Source organism: Leptinotarsa decemlineata, unplaced genomic scaffold (assembly GCF_025532065.1).
Source record: "Leptinotarsa decemlineata unplaced genomic scaffold, Ldec_3_MD MMD2_tig00026328_RagTag_RagTag, whole genome shotgun sequence".
NCBI classification, from domain to species: Eukaryota; Metazoa; Arthropoda; class Insecta; order Coleoptera; family Chrysomelidae; genus Leptinotarsa; species Leptinotarsa decemlineata.
The window spans coordinates 20,039,432-20,054,883 of NW_027412688.1; the positions used below are offsets into that span (position 1 = coordinate 20,039,432).

At 32.3% G+C, this 15,452-nt stretch overlaps 1 protein-coding gene and 1 long non-coding RNA gene across 2 annotated transcripts; one reads left to right on the forward strand and one right to left on the reverse strand.

Annotated features, from left to right (window-relative positions):
* Nucleotides 1-1,859: 1,859 nt before the first annotated feature.
* Nucleotides 1,860-4,044, forward strand: LOC141485427 (uncharacterized). Its single transcript, XR_012467200.1, has 2 exons — nt 1,860-2,278; nt 3,017-4,044. It is a non-coding gene; the product is annotated as an uncharacterized lncRNA (long non-coding RNA).
* On the reverse strand, nt 3,875-11,737 carry Trs31 (trafficking protein particle complex subunit 31). The gene is made up of 5 exons (XM_023174535.2): nt 11,582-11,737; nt 11,345-11,526; nt 5,599-5,725; nt 5,359-5,541; nt 3,875-4,044 (listed from the first exon to the last, which is right to left on the reverse strand). Exons 2-5 carry the CDS (start codon nt 11,497-11,499, stop codon nt 3,946-3,948), a joined length of 564 nt encoding a protein of 187 aa, XP_023030303.1. The 5' UTR covers nt 11,500-11,526; nt 11,582-11,737; the 3' UTR covers nt 3,875-3,945.
* Nucleotides 11,738-15,452: the final 3,715 nt, after the last annotated feature.

Genomic DNA, 15,452 nt, shown 5'->3' on the forward strand with positions numbered 1-15,452 from the left:
GATTTTAGAATTACTTGATATTGCTCAAAATTGAATTTGATACCTTGTTAGAGATAGAGTTACAACTCCCAAATTTTTAAATAGAGAGTACGGTAGTCAAATAATACTTTATCGTGAGATTTTCACTTTTCACAGAACACTTAAAAAAACAGATATGTGATGGAATTCCAGAATTCCATCACATATCTGTTTAAATCTGTTTAAAATCTGTTTTTCCGTTAACCAGCTGTCGCACATATAAAGTAGGTGTTTGTTGAATGTCAGAGGTCCGATTTCCATTGTCTAAAATGTGATAACAAAGTCTAAATTCAAGCGAAAAAGGAAGAAATAAATGAATACTAGGATCCAAATATTCAGTTGATAATGTCAACCGCAGTTTTAGACGAAACGTCAGGTATAAAACGTGCAGACCATGGCCAAAGGACCCGGAAAATAGCTTTCACACAGCTATCTCCAGCCGTGAAAGCTTACATTCTTTGAACTATTCTAATTTTTAGTTTTTATCAACGAATGAATAAAACTAATTATCTTCTATCTATAGTGTCTGTATTTTCCTCTATAAAATGTTGTATCCATTCCTATCCTACATTAAGTCATGTATCAAGATTGATGTATTTTAACCGTTTCGGTCGAAGACGACCATCATTAAAGTTCGAACAATTAAATGAATAAAATACGGATATGATTTTGACATTCATGTTTTGAAAATACATAATATGAGCTTAAACGAAAGTATGAACGAAAATGTCACCCAATCTAGAACAACTACCCAATTTGTCATGGAATAAAAGACGTAGTTAATGAAAACGTGTTAAATTTATAACGCAAACTATTAGACATTGAATCAAATGCAGCTGATATTACAAAATTATAATGGAATTTACCTGCGAGGAAATGAAAATTTTTCTCCATTCCAAATGCTAATGAAATGCGAACCAAACTGTGGGCTATTCTGAGCTCTACGCAGAGCGTAGATTACTAACTCTAATAGAAGTTGTTCAGAAAATTGGAACAATTTTTTTTATGAAAGTTGAATTTTTCACTTCCCGCTATAAAAATTAAAAAATTTCAAAAAAGGGGAAGCGATCGAAAATCGACACGTTCAATGAATAGTGTAAATTTAATTGATTTCTTCAAATAATTTTTAAAATGTTGAGCTCGAAGAAGCGAGAAGTTGTAAGGATGACCTGCAGGGTAGACCTTTATCTCGGATTTTTTTTTACTTTTACTTACTTAATTTATTTCTCATCAACTCATATGTACAAATTCGCCACTGGAATCAATGAAGTCGCCCCGGAGTGCCAATTAATTTTTATTGTTGTTTTTATTTTTATACTAATTTCATGTCATAGCTGTTAGTCTTTATTTCGCCGCTATGATAATGAATTACAAATTACACATTAAAAAAAGTATTGACACTAAAATGCTCGGTCAAATCAAAAATTGACAGCAAGTTGAAACTTGCAAAGCAAACAGGGCTTTCTGATATATCGATAACAATATCATTATGTTTGAGCAGGTATTCTTAGTAAAAATGCAAAAAAAATGGGAGGAAAAACGTGAAAGTTGCAAACCCATCAAAATTTTGATATTTTTTTATCTTTATTGTGAGGGCCTCTTTTTTCAAGTTTATCCTAAACACTACGTATTGTTTTGCTGCAGATTTTGTTGTATGTATTTTAGACCTGTTCTCCACTTCGATAACTAGAAAATCATGATCCCATTATCGACATTCAACAATACTCCTCGACACCAACTCACAACAAGCATTGTTAAAATAGAAAGATTTTTCTTTCATGTTAGTTCATGAAACAGAAGACTGTGGACGTGTTAGAGGAATCACACGTTAAAAGGTAAGACTTCGTTAGTCCTTAGCTCGCACAAGTTTCGATTGTGTCATTCGTATTGGGGGCGACATCAGCTGTTCAACGGAAAAACATATTTTTTCAACAGAATTATTCTCCTCCCTTTCAAGTTTCGAACGGGGCAAGATATCAGTCGGACAAAATTTTGACAAAAAAGCCCAGTGTTTCATCACTTGCCGTCAAGAGAGTGATTTGAACTTTTTTATGGAAACGGGGATCGTGTAAATTTTTTTTGAAAGGTATAAAAATTCCCTAATCAGTGACCTTCACTTTTTTGAATTTCGATAACCAGTTGCGAAGTTTGAATTTAGGACTAGCAAGTTCGTTACTTCGCCACCCTGTCAGATTTCTTGGAATAAATGTTCATTGGAAACAAATTCTGCGAACGAGCGCTAATCAATACACATGCCTGGGTAAGTATGTCTGATCCATTAATACCAGGTATTAATTTTTAAACGTTTTTGTTAGGTTTTGTTGTTGACTAGTTTATTTTATCGTGATAAATATGTTACGCGGTTATGTTTTTCAAAGTATATGCGCGTTGAGCAAAATCGCGGTAAAGGATGGGAAGCTGTGATAAAATCAAGCAAATTTCGTTTAAAACGGATTTTGAGTAGGTAGCTCCATTCTTACCTTTTATGGTATATGTAGAGCGCTTGCACAGTTCGATCGATTCTGAATTCCCGGTCCTTTAATCACTAAACTTAATGATAATTACTTCCTCCTTACTTTCTCGTCGGGACATAACACACCTACATCTGGGATTTTCTCTCGTTTTCAAATAGTTAAGCAAATCAAGCAAAATATTTGATCAACGGCGAGTGAAGAAAGTATTTCGTAGTTGCAACAAAGAATCAAAATAGAAGAAATCCATAAAGGCAGCATTAGTTTTTGTAATAGAAAAGTATATCTCTATACACTGGAGACTAGGATGCATTCAGAAAAAAATGGGGAACAGAGTAGCATTTGCAGAAACTTCGAATGAAGCTATTCTTGGAGGACTCCATAACTTTTGTCCACTGCCAATCAGCGGAGATATTTGATAGTTCAAGAACAATTATAAGTTTGGGAGACTGTATATTTTAATGTTTTTTTTAATATTTTGTTATCTTCATTTAACAGCAGTTGACATTATTGTTTTTTATTTTCAGTGTCAACAGAATCGAATAACGTGATGATTAGCCTCATGTTCTGAATAAGAAAGCATCAGGGCTACTTGCAGACCTGTCAGCAATGTAATGTATCACAATCAATTCAACTTCAACTATATAAATTCGTGTGTCGGGCACACTCCACTGACATAAAGTTTACTATTTTTCCAATTAAAAATTTAATCCTGTCGCATTTCAATTCACCATTGATAACAAAGTGAAGCAGTATAAATGATTTCTTGAATGTGAACATATTTTTTCTTCCCTCAATTCAAACGTGAAATAATTTTACTCAGAAACTAATTATCAATTTCTTTTGTGTTAACCTATATTAGATTTCGCTTTATTAATTTTACATTTATAATTGAGTGTTTAGCCATGTTATTTGTACATAATACTTTAAATGTGCAACAAGAATTTTGATATCAAACTTTTACAGAGAATTTGCTTGTCTTAATATTTCAAAATATTCTACAGCTAGAAAGATTGTCTCTTGAATTGGAAAATGATAATTTTCAACATTCAATGATCAATTATAATATATATTTTCTGAATTGGATAAAATGATTCACTTCAGTTTACTTCATCTCCTGAAGACTCCAACTTGGTTGGTGAAAGGTGCATAGCGAATAGTGTTGCAGTTTTGGTGTTTGAGGAAGAAAGTGCTTGTTTTGTATTCATTCTATGCCAGAGGTTTCAGTTCTACCTTTCATTTCAAACTTATTGAGTTTACGTAAATTTACAAACAAGTAAAAACATAGTGACTTTTAATGATTCAATAATAGCATTGCTTGATTGTTTTTGCTTCAAGAAATATGTAATCAGATATTTAATAAGGTAATGAGAAATAAAAAAATATTTAACTAATTTCAGTTATATATTTATTATTATTTACAATATTTTATAATTTAACATTGAATTAACTATATCTACTTCTCCTCTAAGTTCTTATCTCGCGCTAACACTGTCTCATCAAATTTGACCATGTAAGTGGTTCCTTTATGCCAGTGGGCAGTTACTTTGGCTGGCTGAAAAACAATTGATGTTAAAATCAATAAGTATATATAGGACAGATGGAACTCTAATATATTTTGGTAAATGAACAGAGATAATTGCGGGTTTCCTCAGAAAAACCAATGTGGAAGCGGCCATCAGACTACATGCCAGGTTATCTGATTTCCTTTTCAATGCCAAAGATAAAGTGGACAAGTTGGAGAAATCTGGAGTTTATAAGCTTAAGTTTCCGGAGTGTAATAGTGTTTATGTGGGACAATGTGGTCGAAATTTCTCAAAACGGTATGCTGAACATAAAAGGTCCTTCAGACAAGGTTAAAATGATTTGACGTTTTCAAAACATTTCCTGGGATGCAACCACAAGTTCCCGAATATAAATGATATGGAAATTTTGCACTATGCAAGAAAAGGTTGCAAACTCAATTATTTGGAATCCTTTGAAATTCATAAGCATAAACATTGGGGTGCAACCTGTTAAATGATCAAATCGACCTAGTTTACTCACCGGATATCAAATTAGCGTATCCATATTGTCACAGGTAAACAAAATTCAGGTACTGAATTAAGTTAGGTACCTCTGTTATTACCTACAGTGATGTTATATAAGGGCTAATATAATCAATCATTTTTAGTTTAATGATAAGTTTGAAAATGTCCTTATAGGACGAAACTGCAATAAAGTTAGTTACAAATAAAAGTGGTAAAAAACATAGAAAGTTTCATTTTTCATGATGATTTCCTACCACGTAGAAACGGCTACATCCATCAATTTATTGAAATAATTTTCCTCTTTTCCTACATTATTCATATCCATTCTTATTAATGATGATAATTACTCTCAACATTCAACTCTTATCAAAACGAATAAACTCTTTTATATATGTATTGCAATTACATGAATAAAATACATACCCAAAATATAAATAGATAAAAATCACAAACCAACATTCATTCTAAAATGTCTCAGAACAATGATATATGATTCGAACTTTAGATTATCGCCTTTTGTAAACCATTGAATTTTGTTTCTGGCTTACTATTATTCAGTCAATTACCTAATTGTATCTTGTCTAATCTCTCACATGAATACTTCATGGTTAATACTCTGTATATAAATCTCGCGACGACTCCTAAAGGCAATGACACATTAATGCTACAAATATTAAGTTATCCATTTCTAAATAAGGATATTCTCAAAATCTGATTGAAATGATAATTAATACTTATTAATTATATTATAATTTTTTTAAGGAACCCATTGAGCAGAATAACGTAATATTTTGACACAAGATAGATAAGTGATATATTAACAAACAACAAAATCTTACAAATCCAGTTCCTGTCAAAACTGCCTCAACAATTCCAGCTATGAACACAGCACAATTCAGACTACTCTTATCACGTGGTACTGAGATGAATCGATTTACCAGAGGATCTTTTTCCATCAAATAGTATGTGTTTTCATCATCATTGGAATGTTCCAATTTATCGGCTTCCTTGCCAAACAGAGCCTGAAATTAAAACTGCCAATAAGTTTTATGGATTTTGATTTCACTATATTTACTCACTTTCCATAAAGTTGACTTAACAAAAAGAAGAATATTCAACAACTTGATTTCTCTTTTACCTCCTCGTTCTCGTATAAAATAGAGATCAATAAGTTTTACGCCAACAGTTCTACCAAGATCGTGTAACCTACAATTGTTAAAAAGTAGATAAAACAATTTGTTTCAGTTCTCCCAAATTATAGGCAAGCAATCAAGAGTTGATGGTTACCTAATCACTCACAAACAGAAGTTTATTGACATACTAATATACATAACTTACTATACTTGTAACTTGTGGAAGGCCTCATTAAATCATCAGTTTATTGATTTAATTTTTTTTAGTAAATGATTTTATCCTTATAACTCCGAACAAGGATAACCGTATCCGTGACTTGTCATAAATACGCTATAGTATGTAAAATGATGAAATAATAAATAATGTACTCCAACCCTACTCTACCAGAAGAAATAAAAAAAAGGCTATTACTCAATATTAATATGATTCAACAGGAAGATTTCATTTAAATTGAAAATGGAATATTTTAAGTAGAGATTATAATTTTCTTTCTTCTTTTCTTTGGAAGTTTCCACTTTTTTCATCAATAATAGAGAAGTAATTAGTAAGAAAAAAAACAAAACTAATTTTCCCTTTTCAATTCCTATGGCTGAGATTAACTAACCATAGAACATAATTGTCTTCTTTTGTAAAGTAAAGTCGTAATGGTATAAAAGAAATGTGCTGATGAAGTGATTAAACAAATATCTTGTCTTCACGAAACTTCCACTTACATCACTGAGGATGATAGTGTTCCATTCAAGTTGCATTTTATATCAATACTCTCATACATTACATTATGTAGCGTTCATTGGAATGATATCTGTTTCAGTTTCATATCGAATGTGACTTTTTTCTTTTGTGGAAGTCAACGTTTATATGAAAGTAGTTGTTTCGATAGGATTTTGTCTTTCCAGTTTGCATCTACATATATTCATGAAAAGTTTTTATTGAAGTAATTTTCTTTCTTTTCTTTGGAAGTTTTCCACATTCTTTATTTGATGATGGAGAAGTAGAAGGCCAATGAGGTTTCATATATTCAATGATTTTTCTTGAGTTGGAAAATAGACTCAATCTTCTACAATAATACTGGCAGCATTATTAGTAGCATTTTTAATGTCCTTCTCGATGCCAGTAACAAAAAAAAATGACAGTCGCGTTTTCAAAATATTTCATAAAAAGATATTTTTTTAAATGGATGTTTATATATATCTATATATATTTATGTATATTTTATCATGCATCTTGATTCGTAATAACATTTGCAACAACAAAGCTCTTATCACCTTTCTTCCTAAAGTTGAAAATGAGCGACTTATGTAGAAATATTTCTTTCTTTCAATAGTACAAAAAAAAATTTATTGTGGTGAATAAAGAACTATAAAATATCGAGTAAATATTGAAAAACACCGCCTTCTTGTTGAACACATATTTGGGTCCTTCTCTAAGTGTTGCTTTCAACACAATTCGTCCATCAATTCTATTAATTATAGTTTCAATATCATTTTTCAATTCATCTACATTATTATGTTTTATTTTGTACACCTCATTTTTTAGAAATCTCCAAAAATAAAAATCTAGAGGTGTCATGGTGCTCCATCCTGCTGAAAATAGATCATTTGACGAGCCTCCAGATCAGAATCATTGAAAAACTCTTCCAACACTCTTGTTAATAAATTAATGTAACGGGGCCCGTTCAAAGAACCATGGTAGAGAAATGGACCGATAATTCTGCCTCTAAATATATCACACCGAACATTAATACTAAATCGTCTTTGCGGATTGTGGGGATGGACTAGAAATGGATTAGGTCTTCTCTAATAATGAAAATAATTTCTTTTATACATCCCACAATTTGAAAAATTAGCCTTATCGCTCCATATAATATTTCTATAGAAATTTGGACCTTGTCTTCATTTATTCACGAACCACCGACAAAACCCCAATCGTCTCTCACGGTCATCAGGTTCTAGTGTTTGCACTGGTCTTTACTTATAAGTACTGGAGTGCTCTTACGCTATTTTTCTTACAAACCAAGTAGGATTCTAACATATCACATTTTTCTTGATGTGAAAACAGCATTTCAAAAAATATTTGAACAGTTCAAACCACACCGCAATTTTTTCTTTTTGCTGTTAGTAACAAAATATTGTCATTCGCATAAGTATCAAAATTGGGTGTTTGGACAATCATGAGGTTTTATGTGCCAAAACAAAGAAATTTTTTGTACTAGTGAAATAAATAAATATAACCAGATATGTAGCTCATTTTCAAATTTAGAAAAAAGGTGATATGGCCTTTATTGTTGAGAATGTTTTTACGAATCGAAATACATGATGAAATATAGGGTGCTCCATTTAAAAAAAAATATTTTATGAAATATTTTGAAAACGCGACTGTCATTTTTTTTTTGTTTTCGGCATTGAGAAGGCCATTAAAAATGCTACTGGTTTTCTGTCTATTAAACTCAGTAAAAAACCCCGACCCGGAGATGTTTTATAATGTACTTTGAATGCATAGATGAAAAAGATCTTTGGTTTGCACATTCTTATGCATCGGCTCAAATTTGGGGCAGTCAAAAATATTTCGTCGAATATCACCCTTTTTTACCTCAAAGTCAATCCAAGGGTGTAACAAAGATATAATTCAGAGATTTGGTAGCAGTACGAAACTTTTAGCACTCATCTCAGAGAAACCTGATATGTTGTTGATGTTAGAAGAAATCTATTTTTTATGAGTTGAAACATCAAAAGAAGATTCCCTTCAAAGCCAATTAGAATAGATGTTCCTTTACAAAAATGGAAAAAGAACTTGATGAGGGTGGTATGCCTTAAATATGAAAGCACTGGTACCTGCAATACCTACCATGTCTCATACTGAAACTGTACAGTTTTGCCATGCAAGATTTTGTCATCAAAGCATAAGTCATACGAAAAAATTGGAGAAAGCATTGTATCGAAATAAACAATGAAGATTTTTGTGACGACTGTGTATATGATAATTACCACAACGCTAATTTCGGAACGAGAAAATCCACCAACAAAGGTAGCTGAGTTATTTCATGTCGATGTTTACGCACCAATGCGAAAGCAGTCGCTGCGTTGAACAAAGTATTTTCTGTGTTTGAAAAACGATCGTTCCAAATTATGTTGAGTGTTTTGAAAGAAAAGAGTGAAGTTCCAAACTGCATGAAAACATTTATAAATGGAGGACATACCATACTGCAGGACATACCATCAGACTGATTATGGTAAGGAATTTGACAATACAGTGGTAGGAAATATTCTCCGTTTGAAAGGTATCAATTTTTGAACGATAATACCATATTCACGGGAACAAAATGATTTCAATTCGTGCTTGGTTTGAAAGGCACACAACAACACTTTTGGTTAGAGAAATAACTGATACTGAAAGAAAGTTATTGTATATTGCTAAATGACAAGTGTGTTTTTCGTTAACCCTTTCGAGTATTTTCACCTTCGACAATCTAAAAAAAAAAACAGTGGGGAACTTCATTCCGTTGTAGGAATGGAAAGCTTCTAGTTCACCCCGAAAAGTTGCAGCGTAAATTCAATATAATTTTGGAAAAAAATAATTATATTTCGCAGTTTTCTCTCGCTTAATCGTTTTCGTTTGACACCGGCTCGACAGATGTCGAAGGATATTTAAAAAATCAAATGTGTTCTTGATAGAATTATTTTCAAAATAGCCGTTATTTGGAATAAAACATATTTTCATAAGTAAAAAATGTAATGATTATTACTATTTGATATTTTATCGTCAAAGCATCAGTGATAATGTCCTGTTTTCTTCAGTATTGGAATTCAAGTGTGGCATAGTGAACAATTTCGAACGAAACTCTAAAACTTTGAACTCACCAAAATCATTAGGAAAAGTGATGCTGAAATAATTTAATTTTATTTGCACTGAAAAACTTTGCACTTAGGGTTTGACATGGAATAGTTAATAACTAACTCTCGTGTTTTGGCATGCAGAAACTTGGTAGTAAAATTTTGAATAGAAAATATCGTATTTAGTCCAGTTACTCATTAATTGAAGGTCAAATCAAATCAAAAATGTACTTTATTGTCGAAGAAAAAAAAATCTTATTGACAAAGCATAAATAAATTAAATAAATCAGTCAATTTACGGTAAATTAATTAAAGTAAAATGAAACAATACAAAATCTAACGCTCACATGAAGACAGGACATTTACATTTACATGTAAAAATAAAATAAATCAGTCGTTTTAACCTCAAAGGTTCAGGTACTCAAAAATCTGTCTTCAAGATATTCTTCCAAGCTATAATATGCTTTCGCAAGTAAAAGTTCCTTCACAGGTTTTCAAAATGTTTTTGAGTCTGTAATACTTTTCATTTCTAATGGTATATGATTAAATATCTTCCAACTCCCAAATATTACGGAATTTTTGGGTAATGCTGAAGTAGGTTTTGGCAAAGGTATTTTGGCATTTTGTCGGGTGTTATATATTGTTTCGAAGGGAAAATTGTTTTTTCTTATCTGTAATACTTTTCATTTCAACTCCCAAATTTTATGGAATTTTTGGGTAATGTTGAAGTTGGTTTTGGCAAAGATATTTTGGCATTTTGCCGGGTGTTAGAGATGAGACTCAACTAATGGAAAATATAATGTTTTTCTGCCAATACAAAGCTGCTGACAACAAAGGGTACCTACTACATAGTGTGCGAAAAAAGCCCACAAGCAGAATCATATACACGAGTTTTAGAAACGAAAACTAGTATTCACTGCTGAATAATTCAATATTCATCTAAATCAACAGTTGATTTATATGAAAACTCTTTTAATTGTGTTGTACAAAGAAGTGATTAGAACAATGTTTACATTGGACATTGCATTGGTGTCCCAGGAACAATTTTCAAATTTTTTCTTAATTTTGCCAAACAGTTCAAAATTTCGATGCAAACTGTAAAATGTATTTCTCTTGAAACCTTGAAATATTCAGTTAAAATTTCAAGAGCACCCATTTATTCGCATTGAGTGGTTATTTTTTATTATTGTTATTAATTTATACTGATGTATTTTCTATTCACTATTTTCATAGTTATCATATAAGAAGTTATAGTAAGTTATAGTAAGTGAAACACTTGATGCGATTTTGTAAACTATCCAGTGAAAATCTCACGATAAAGTGAGAGAGAGAGTATTGTCCAATTCTATCACATATTATTTTGATGTTTTTGAATCAAAATTCTTGTGTATGCATGAAAATGAAAATTTCATATGATCAGCAGATACTTCACAATGAAGTATTGAGGAGATGAAAAGAAACACTCATGTTGAGTTGCTGTCAAATAGTTGAATGAACAATTAAAGAAAACAAAATCTGGGCTGATAGGCGTGGTCGAATGAAATCTGAAGTACTAAACGTTTAGTCAGCTACTGTGGCAGACATCATTAGTAGTAGCTGAGACTTCTGAGAGTCAGTCGTTCCAAGATATAACCTTCATCCTTGCATTCAATGCACATACCGGATTCTGTTTTCTTCAATTGTGACTCCGACCGTGAGAGTCTATGTTCTATTATAGTTGAATAAATCAGTAAAAAAACAAGTACAGTTATTTAATTTTTCCTACTTTTTAATTTTCTCTAATTGAACTAAGTGTTAGTTATTAACTAAATGTATTCAGTCGTTTGGAAAATCGCGATCATTTTTATTGAAATGGACCTACCTGTTCTGGAGTTCTGGAATAGTTTGAGATTTGTTCTGGCAATACTGAACTGCTTCAGAAAATAATAAGGCAAAGCAACTCAAGGAAACTTCTCCTTTTCCTTTGCTCAGAGGCTTGTCTAATATACTCAATCGATTTCTGCTTGTTAGACTCATATTTATCCGCTAACTTACAATGATTTCCTGAAAAAAAAAAGGTACTTAGTTTCACAATCTGTTTTGTTATGGCTTCCCTAACCTAACATAACATAAACAAACCACAAAATGAAGAAGAGTAAAACATCAGAAAATGAAGGAGTGAAAGGACGAAAGGATGAATGTGGACTTTTTTCAGGATGTTTCAATCAGCTCAGTTTGTGTCCTTTATGACGTTAGGTGTTACGCTTAGCACCGTGTTTACCTCTATACGGTGGCCTAAGCTTTAAAAGTCAAATGGAGTGTATTTGATAAAATGTAAATAATCTATGAAGAATATAGTTTTTTGGCAATAGTACGGAAAGTACCCACTGCAACAAAAGGAAAAGGAATGTTAATATAACAAACTTTTGAAACGAATTGAATCCCTAAAGCATCAGCAACTGCACACATTTTCATATAAATTTCAATATAAATAAGAATCAAAAAGTTTCTGTCCGAATTTCAATATTCATTACAAATGAATTGAAATTTTCGAAATGTTGCTCTACAAAGAAATATGATAAAGAAATGAGCCTCATTGATTTGTTATTCTATACGGCTACTGATAAAATAGTGTAGGCAACACGTCCTAAAACAGTTTCTTTGGACTCGCAGACTTCCAGGGCTTGCCTATGGCTCGTCCAAAAAACAGTATTTTTCGGACTTGTTACGTGAATTACTTTTTTTGTTATGATACAAGAGTGGTTTGTGACGATTAGGTTTATATGTAATTCCGAAAAAAGATCGTAGCTGTTTGCCACCTGTGGCAAACTCGTAATCTACATTTGTATATGCGAAAGGCACTCCGTGGGGATAAAAGTAATGAGCCAATATTAGAATTACACTTTCAACCAATATGGCCAATATGGGAGTGATGTTGGAATTATTATATTTCATTCAAATGATGTGTCCAATATTTATTCAATATGTAAATAATATCGAAATTCTCATATATATTTTAAATATTACCACCAATATTTTACCAATATTAGAATTACAATATCTGTTTCCAACTTTCAATGAGTAATGTGCCAATATTAGAATTACACTTTCAACCAATATTTATATACAATTGTCTAGCCAATATGGGAGTGATGTTGGAATTATTATATTTCACGCAAATGGTGCGTCCAATATTTATTCAAAATGTAAATAATATTGAAATTGTCATATACATTTCAAATGGTACCACCAATATTTTACCAATATTGGAATTACAATATCTGTTTCCAACTTTCAATGAGTAATGAGCCAATATTAGAATTACACTTTCAATCAATATTTATATACAATTGTCTAGCCAATATGGGAATGATGTTGGAATTATTATATTTCATTCAAACGGTGTGTCCAATATTTATTCAATATGTAAATAATATTGAAATTCTCATAAACATTTCAAATATTACCACCAATATTTTACCAATATTGGAATTACAATATCTGTTTCCAACTTTCAATGAGTAATGAGCCAATATTAGAATTACACTTTCAACCAATATTTTTCTACAATTGTCTAGCCAATATGGGAGTGATGTTGGAATTATTATATTTCATTCAAATGGTACGTCCAATATTTATCCAATATTGGAAGGATATAAAAATAACCATATAGTTTTTCGGATATATATTGATATTGGCTCAATATGTTTTTCATATTTACAATATGTCTATATTAGCCCAATACTAATTTACACTCTAGCCAATATAGTGTGCCACTTGGGGTTGCGTTTACATATGAAAATTACCTTTTCATCACTGTTTCTCCGTACCGCTATATTTTCTGAGGCTGAAATTTTTTATGTAGGTTCGTTTTATGTTATAGGTGTGCAATAAGGAATTATTTTTGAATATTCCAAATAGGAAGACCCCCATGAGTTAAAAGGGGAGCGTTAACATATGAAAATTACTTTTCCATCACTGTTTCTCCATACCGCTATATTTTCAGAAGCTGAAATTGTGTATGTAGTTTCATTCTATGTTGTAGATGTGCAATGAGAAACGATTTTTAAATATTCCAACTGGAGTGCCAGCCGCGGGGGAAAAGGGGCGTTCATAAAATAAAGGTACCTATTCATCACTGTTTCCCCGTATCGTTATAATTTTGGAAGCTGAAATTTTGTAGGTAGGTTCGTTTTTATGTTGTAGATGTGCAATGGGAAAGGATTTTTGAATACTTCAACTAGAACGTCCCCACTGGGAATGAAAGGGGCGTGTTTACATATGATAATCATCATTTCGTCACTGTTTCTCCGTACCGCTATATTTTCGGAGTATAGGTTCGTTTTATGTTGTAGGTGTGCAATAAGAAAGGATTTTTTAATATTTCAACTGTGGCGCCAGCCGCGGCGAAAATTTACCTTTTCATCACTGTTTCTCCACGTCCTTAAATTTCTGTTGGGTGAATTTATATTTAGTATCAGCATTCCACCTGTGCGGAACCGGGGTGGGTCGCTAGTATATAATATGTATATCAATATTTTCAACATTAATATGATAATCCTGAAATGAATGATACATGCTCATAAAATGTTTTCTCGCGCTGGGATTTTCACAACATTTTCGTCTGTTATTTAAATACATTCATTCTGCCGTTGAAACGTATGTGAATTTATATTCATCTGCATTGCACCCAAGCGGAACCAGGCCGGATCGCTAGTAGATAATAGGTATATCAATATTTTCCACATCAAAATTCATGTGATGAACCTGAAAGGAATAACATATGCTCATAAAATATTTTCTCGCGCTCGTATTTTCACAACGTATTCGTCTGTTATTCAAATATAGATTCATTCTGACGTTGAAACGTCAGAAATTCCAACAATCCATCCATTGGGCTTAACAAGAATTCAAATTCCTCATAAGATTGAGAATAAACCTTGCAGATCGGCAGAAATTCTTACAGGTTGGGTCTCCAAAATATGGATCTTGACCAGAGTATTCATTTCCGATAGAAAAATTTCGAATCCACATCCATTATTTTGGGAGGTGAGGAATGGAGCTATTTTCGAAAATACAAGATAATGAATTATAGCCTTTCAATGTTATTTCACAGTAACTTTGTTAGGTTATATTCACCAAATAGTATTCGACTACGTGAATAGTTACATTTCGTCCTATTGGTCGGTCGGTAGCCAAGCGGTTCGGCGTGGGTGCTTTGTTCACTCACTCGAATTGACTGCCGTGTTGGTCGGTGGTTCAAGCCCTAGTCTGAACGATCGATCTTCACTTTCTATCGTCCAACCCGTGTTAGGAATCATACGTTAAAATGTGAGACCTCGTTAATCCTTAGCTCGCACAAGTTTCGACTTCTGAGGGTTGTCGTTCGTAGGGGTGCGACAGCTGGTTAACGGAAAAACAGATTTTAAACAGAATTTATATGAGCTCTATACCATGAACAACTCAAGTCATTGAGAATAGTAAATATTCCAACTCAGCATACTTCACGTTTATATCATACCACTTCTTATATAAGCGCCATTTTGGTCGACTTTTGAACTATAATGTATCATTTACCAGTGGAAACTTTTTCAAATAAATTCTCACTTGACATGATTCTCCTCACCTCTACCCTCCATAAAATTTCTGTAGCAGTAAATAATAGTACACACCAAGCCAGTTCTTAAATTCGACAGAAAATTTTGAATGGATTGCTTCAATTAATATAAACTCGCTAATATTTCGAATGGATCAATCGGTCAATCGGTATACTCATCCACAGAATACAATTGTCAGCGAATTTGAAAACTCAACTACTGGCTGGAAAAAACAAAAATACACAAATCCCATTACACACATAGGCATTGATTTAAACGATTAAACAGTAGAATCTCGGAATAGTAATGTGGTAGAATAGTAGCTCGCGAGTCGAAAATTTAGAGCGAAAACATTAGAGCCGGCAACGCTGGAGAGAATGGCAAATGACATTT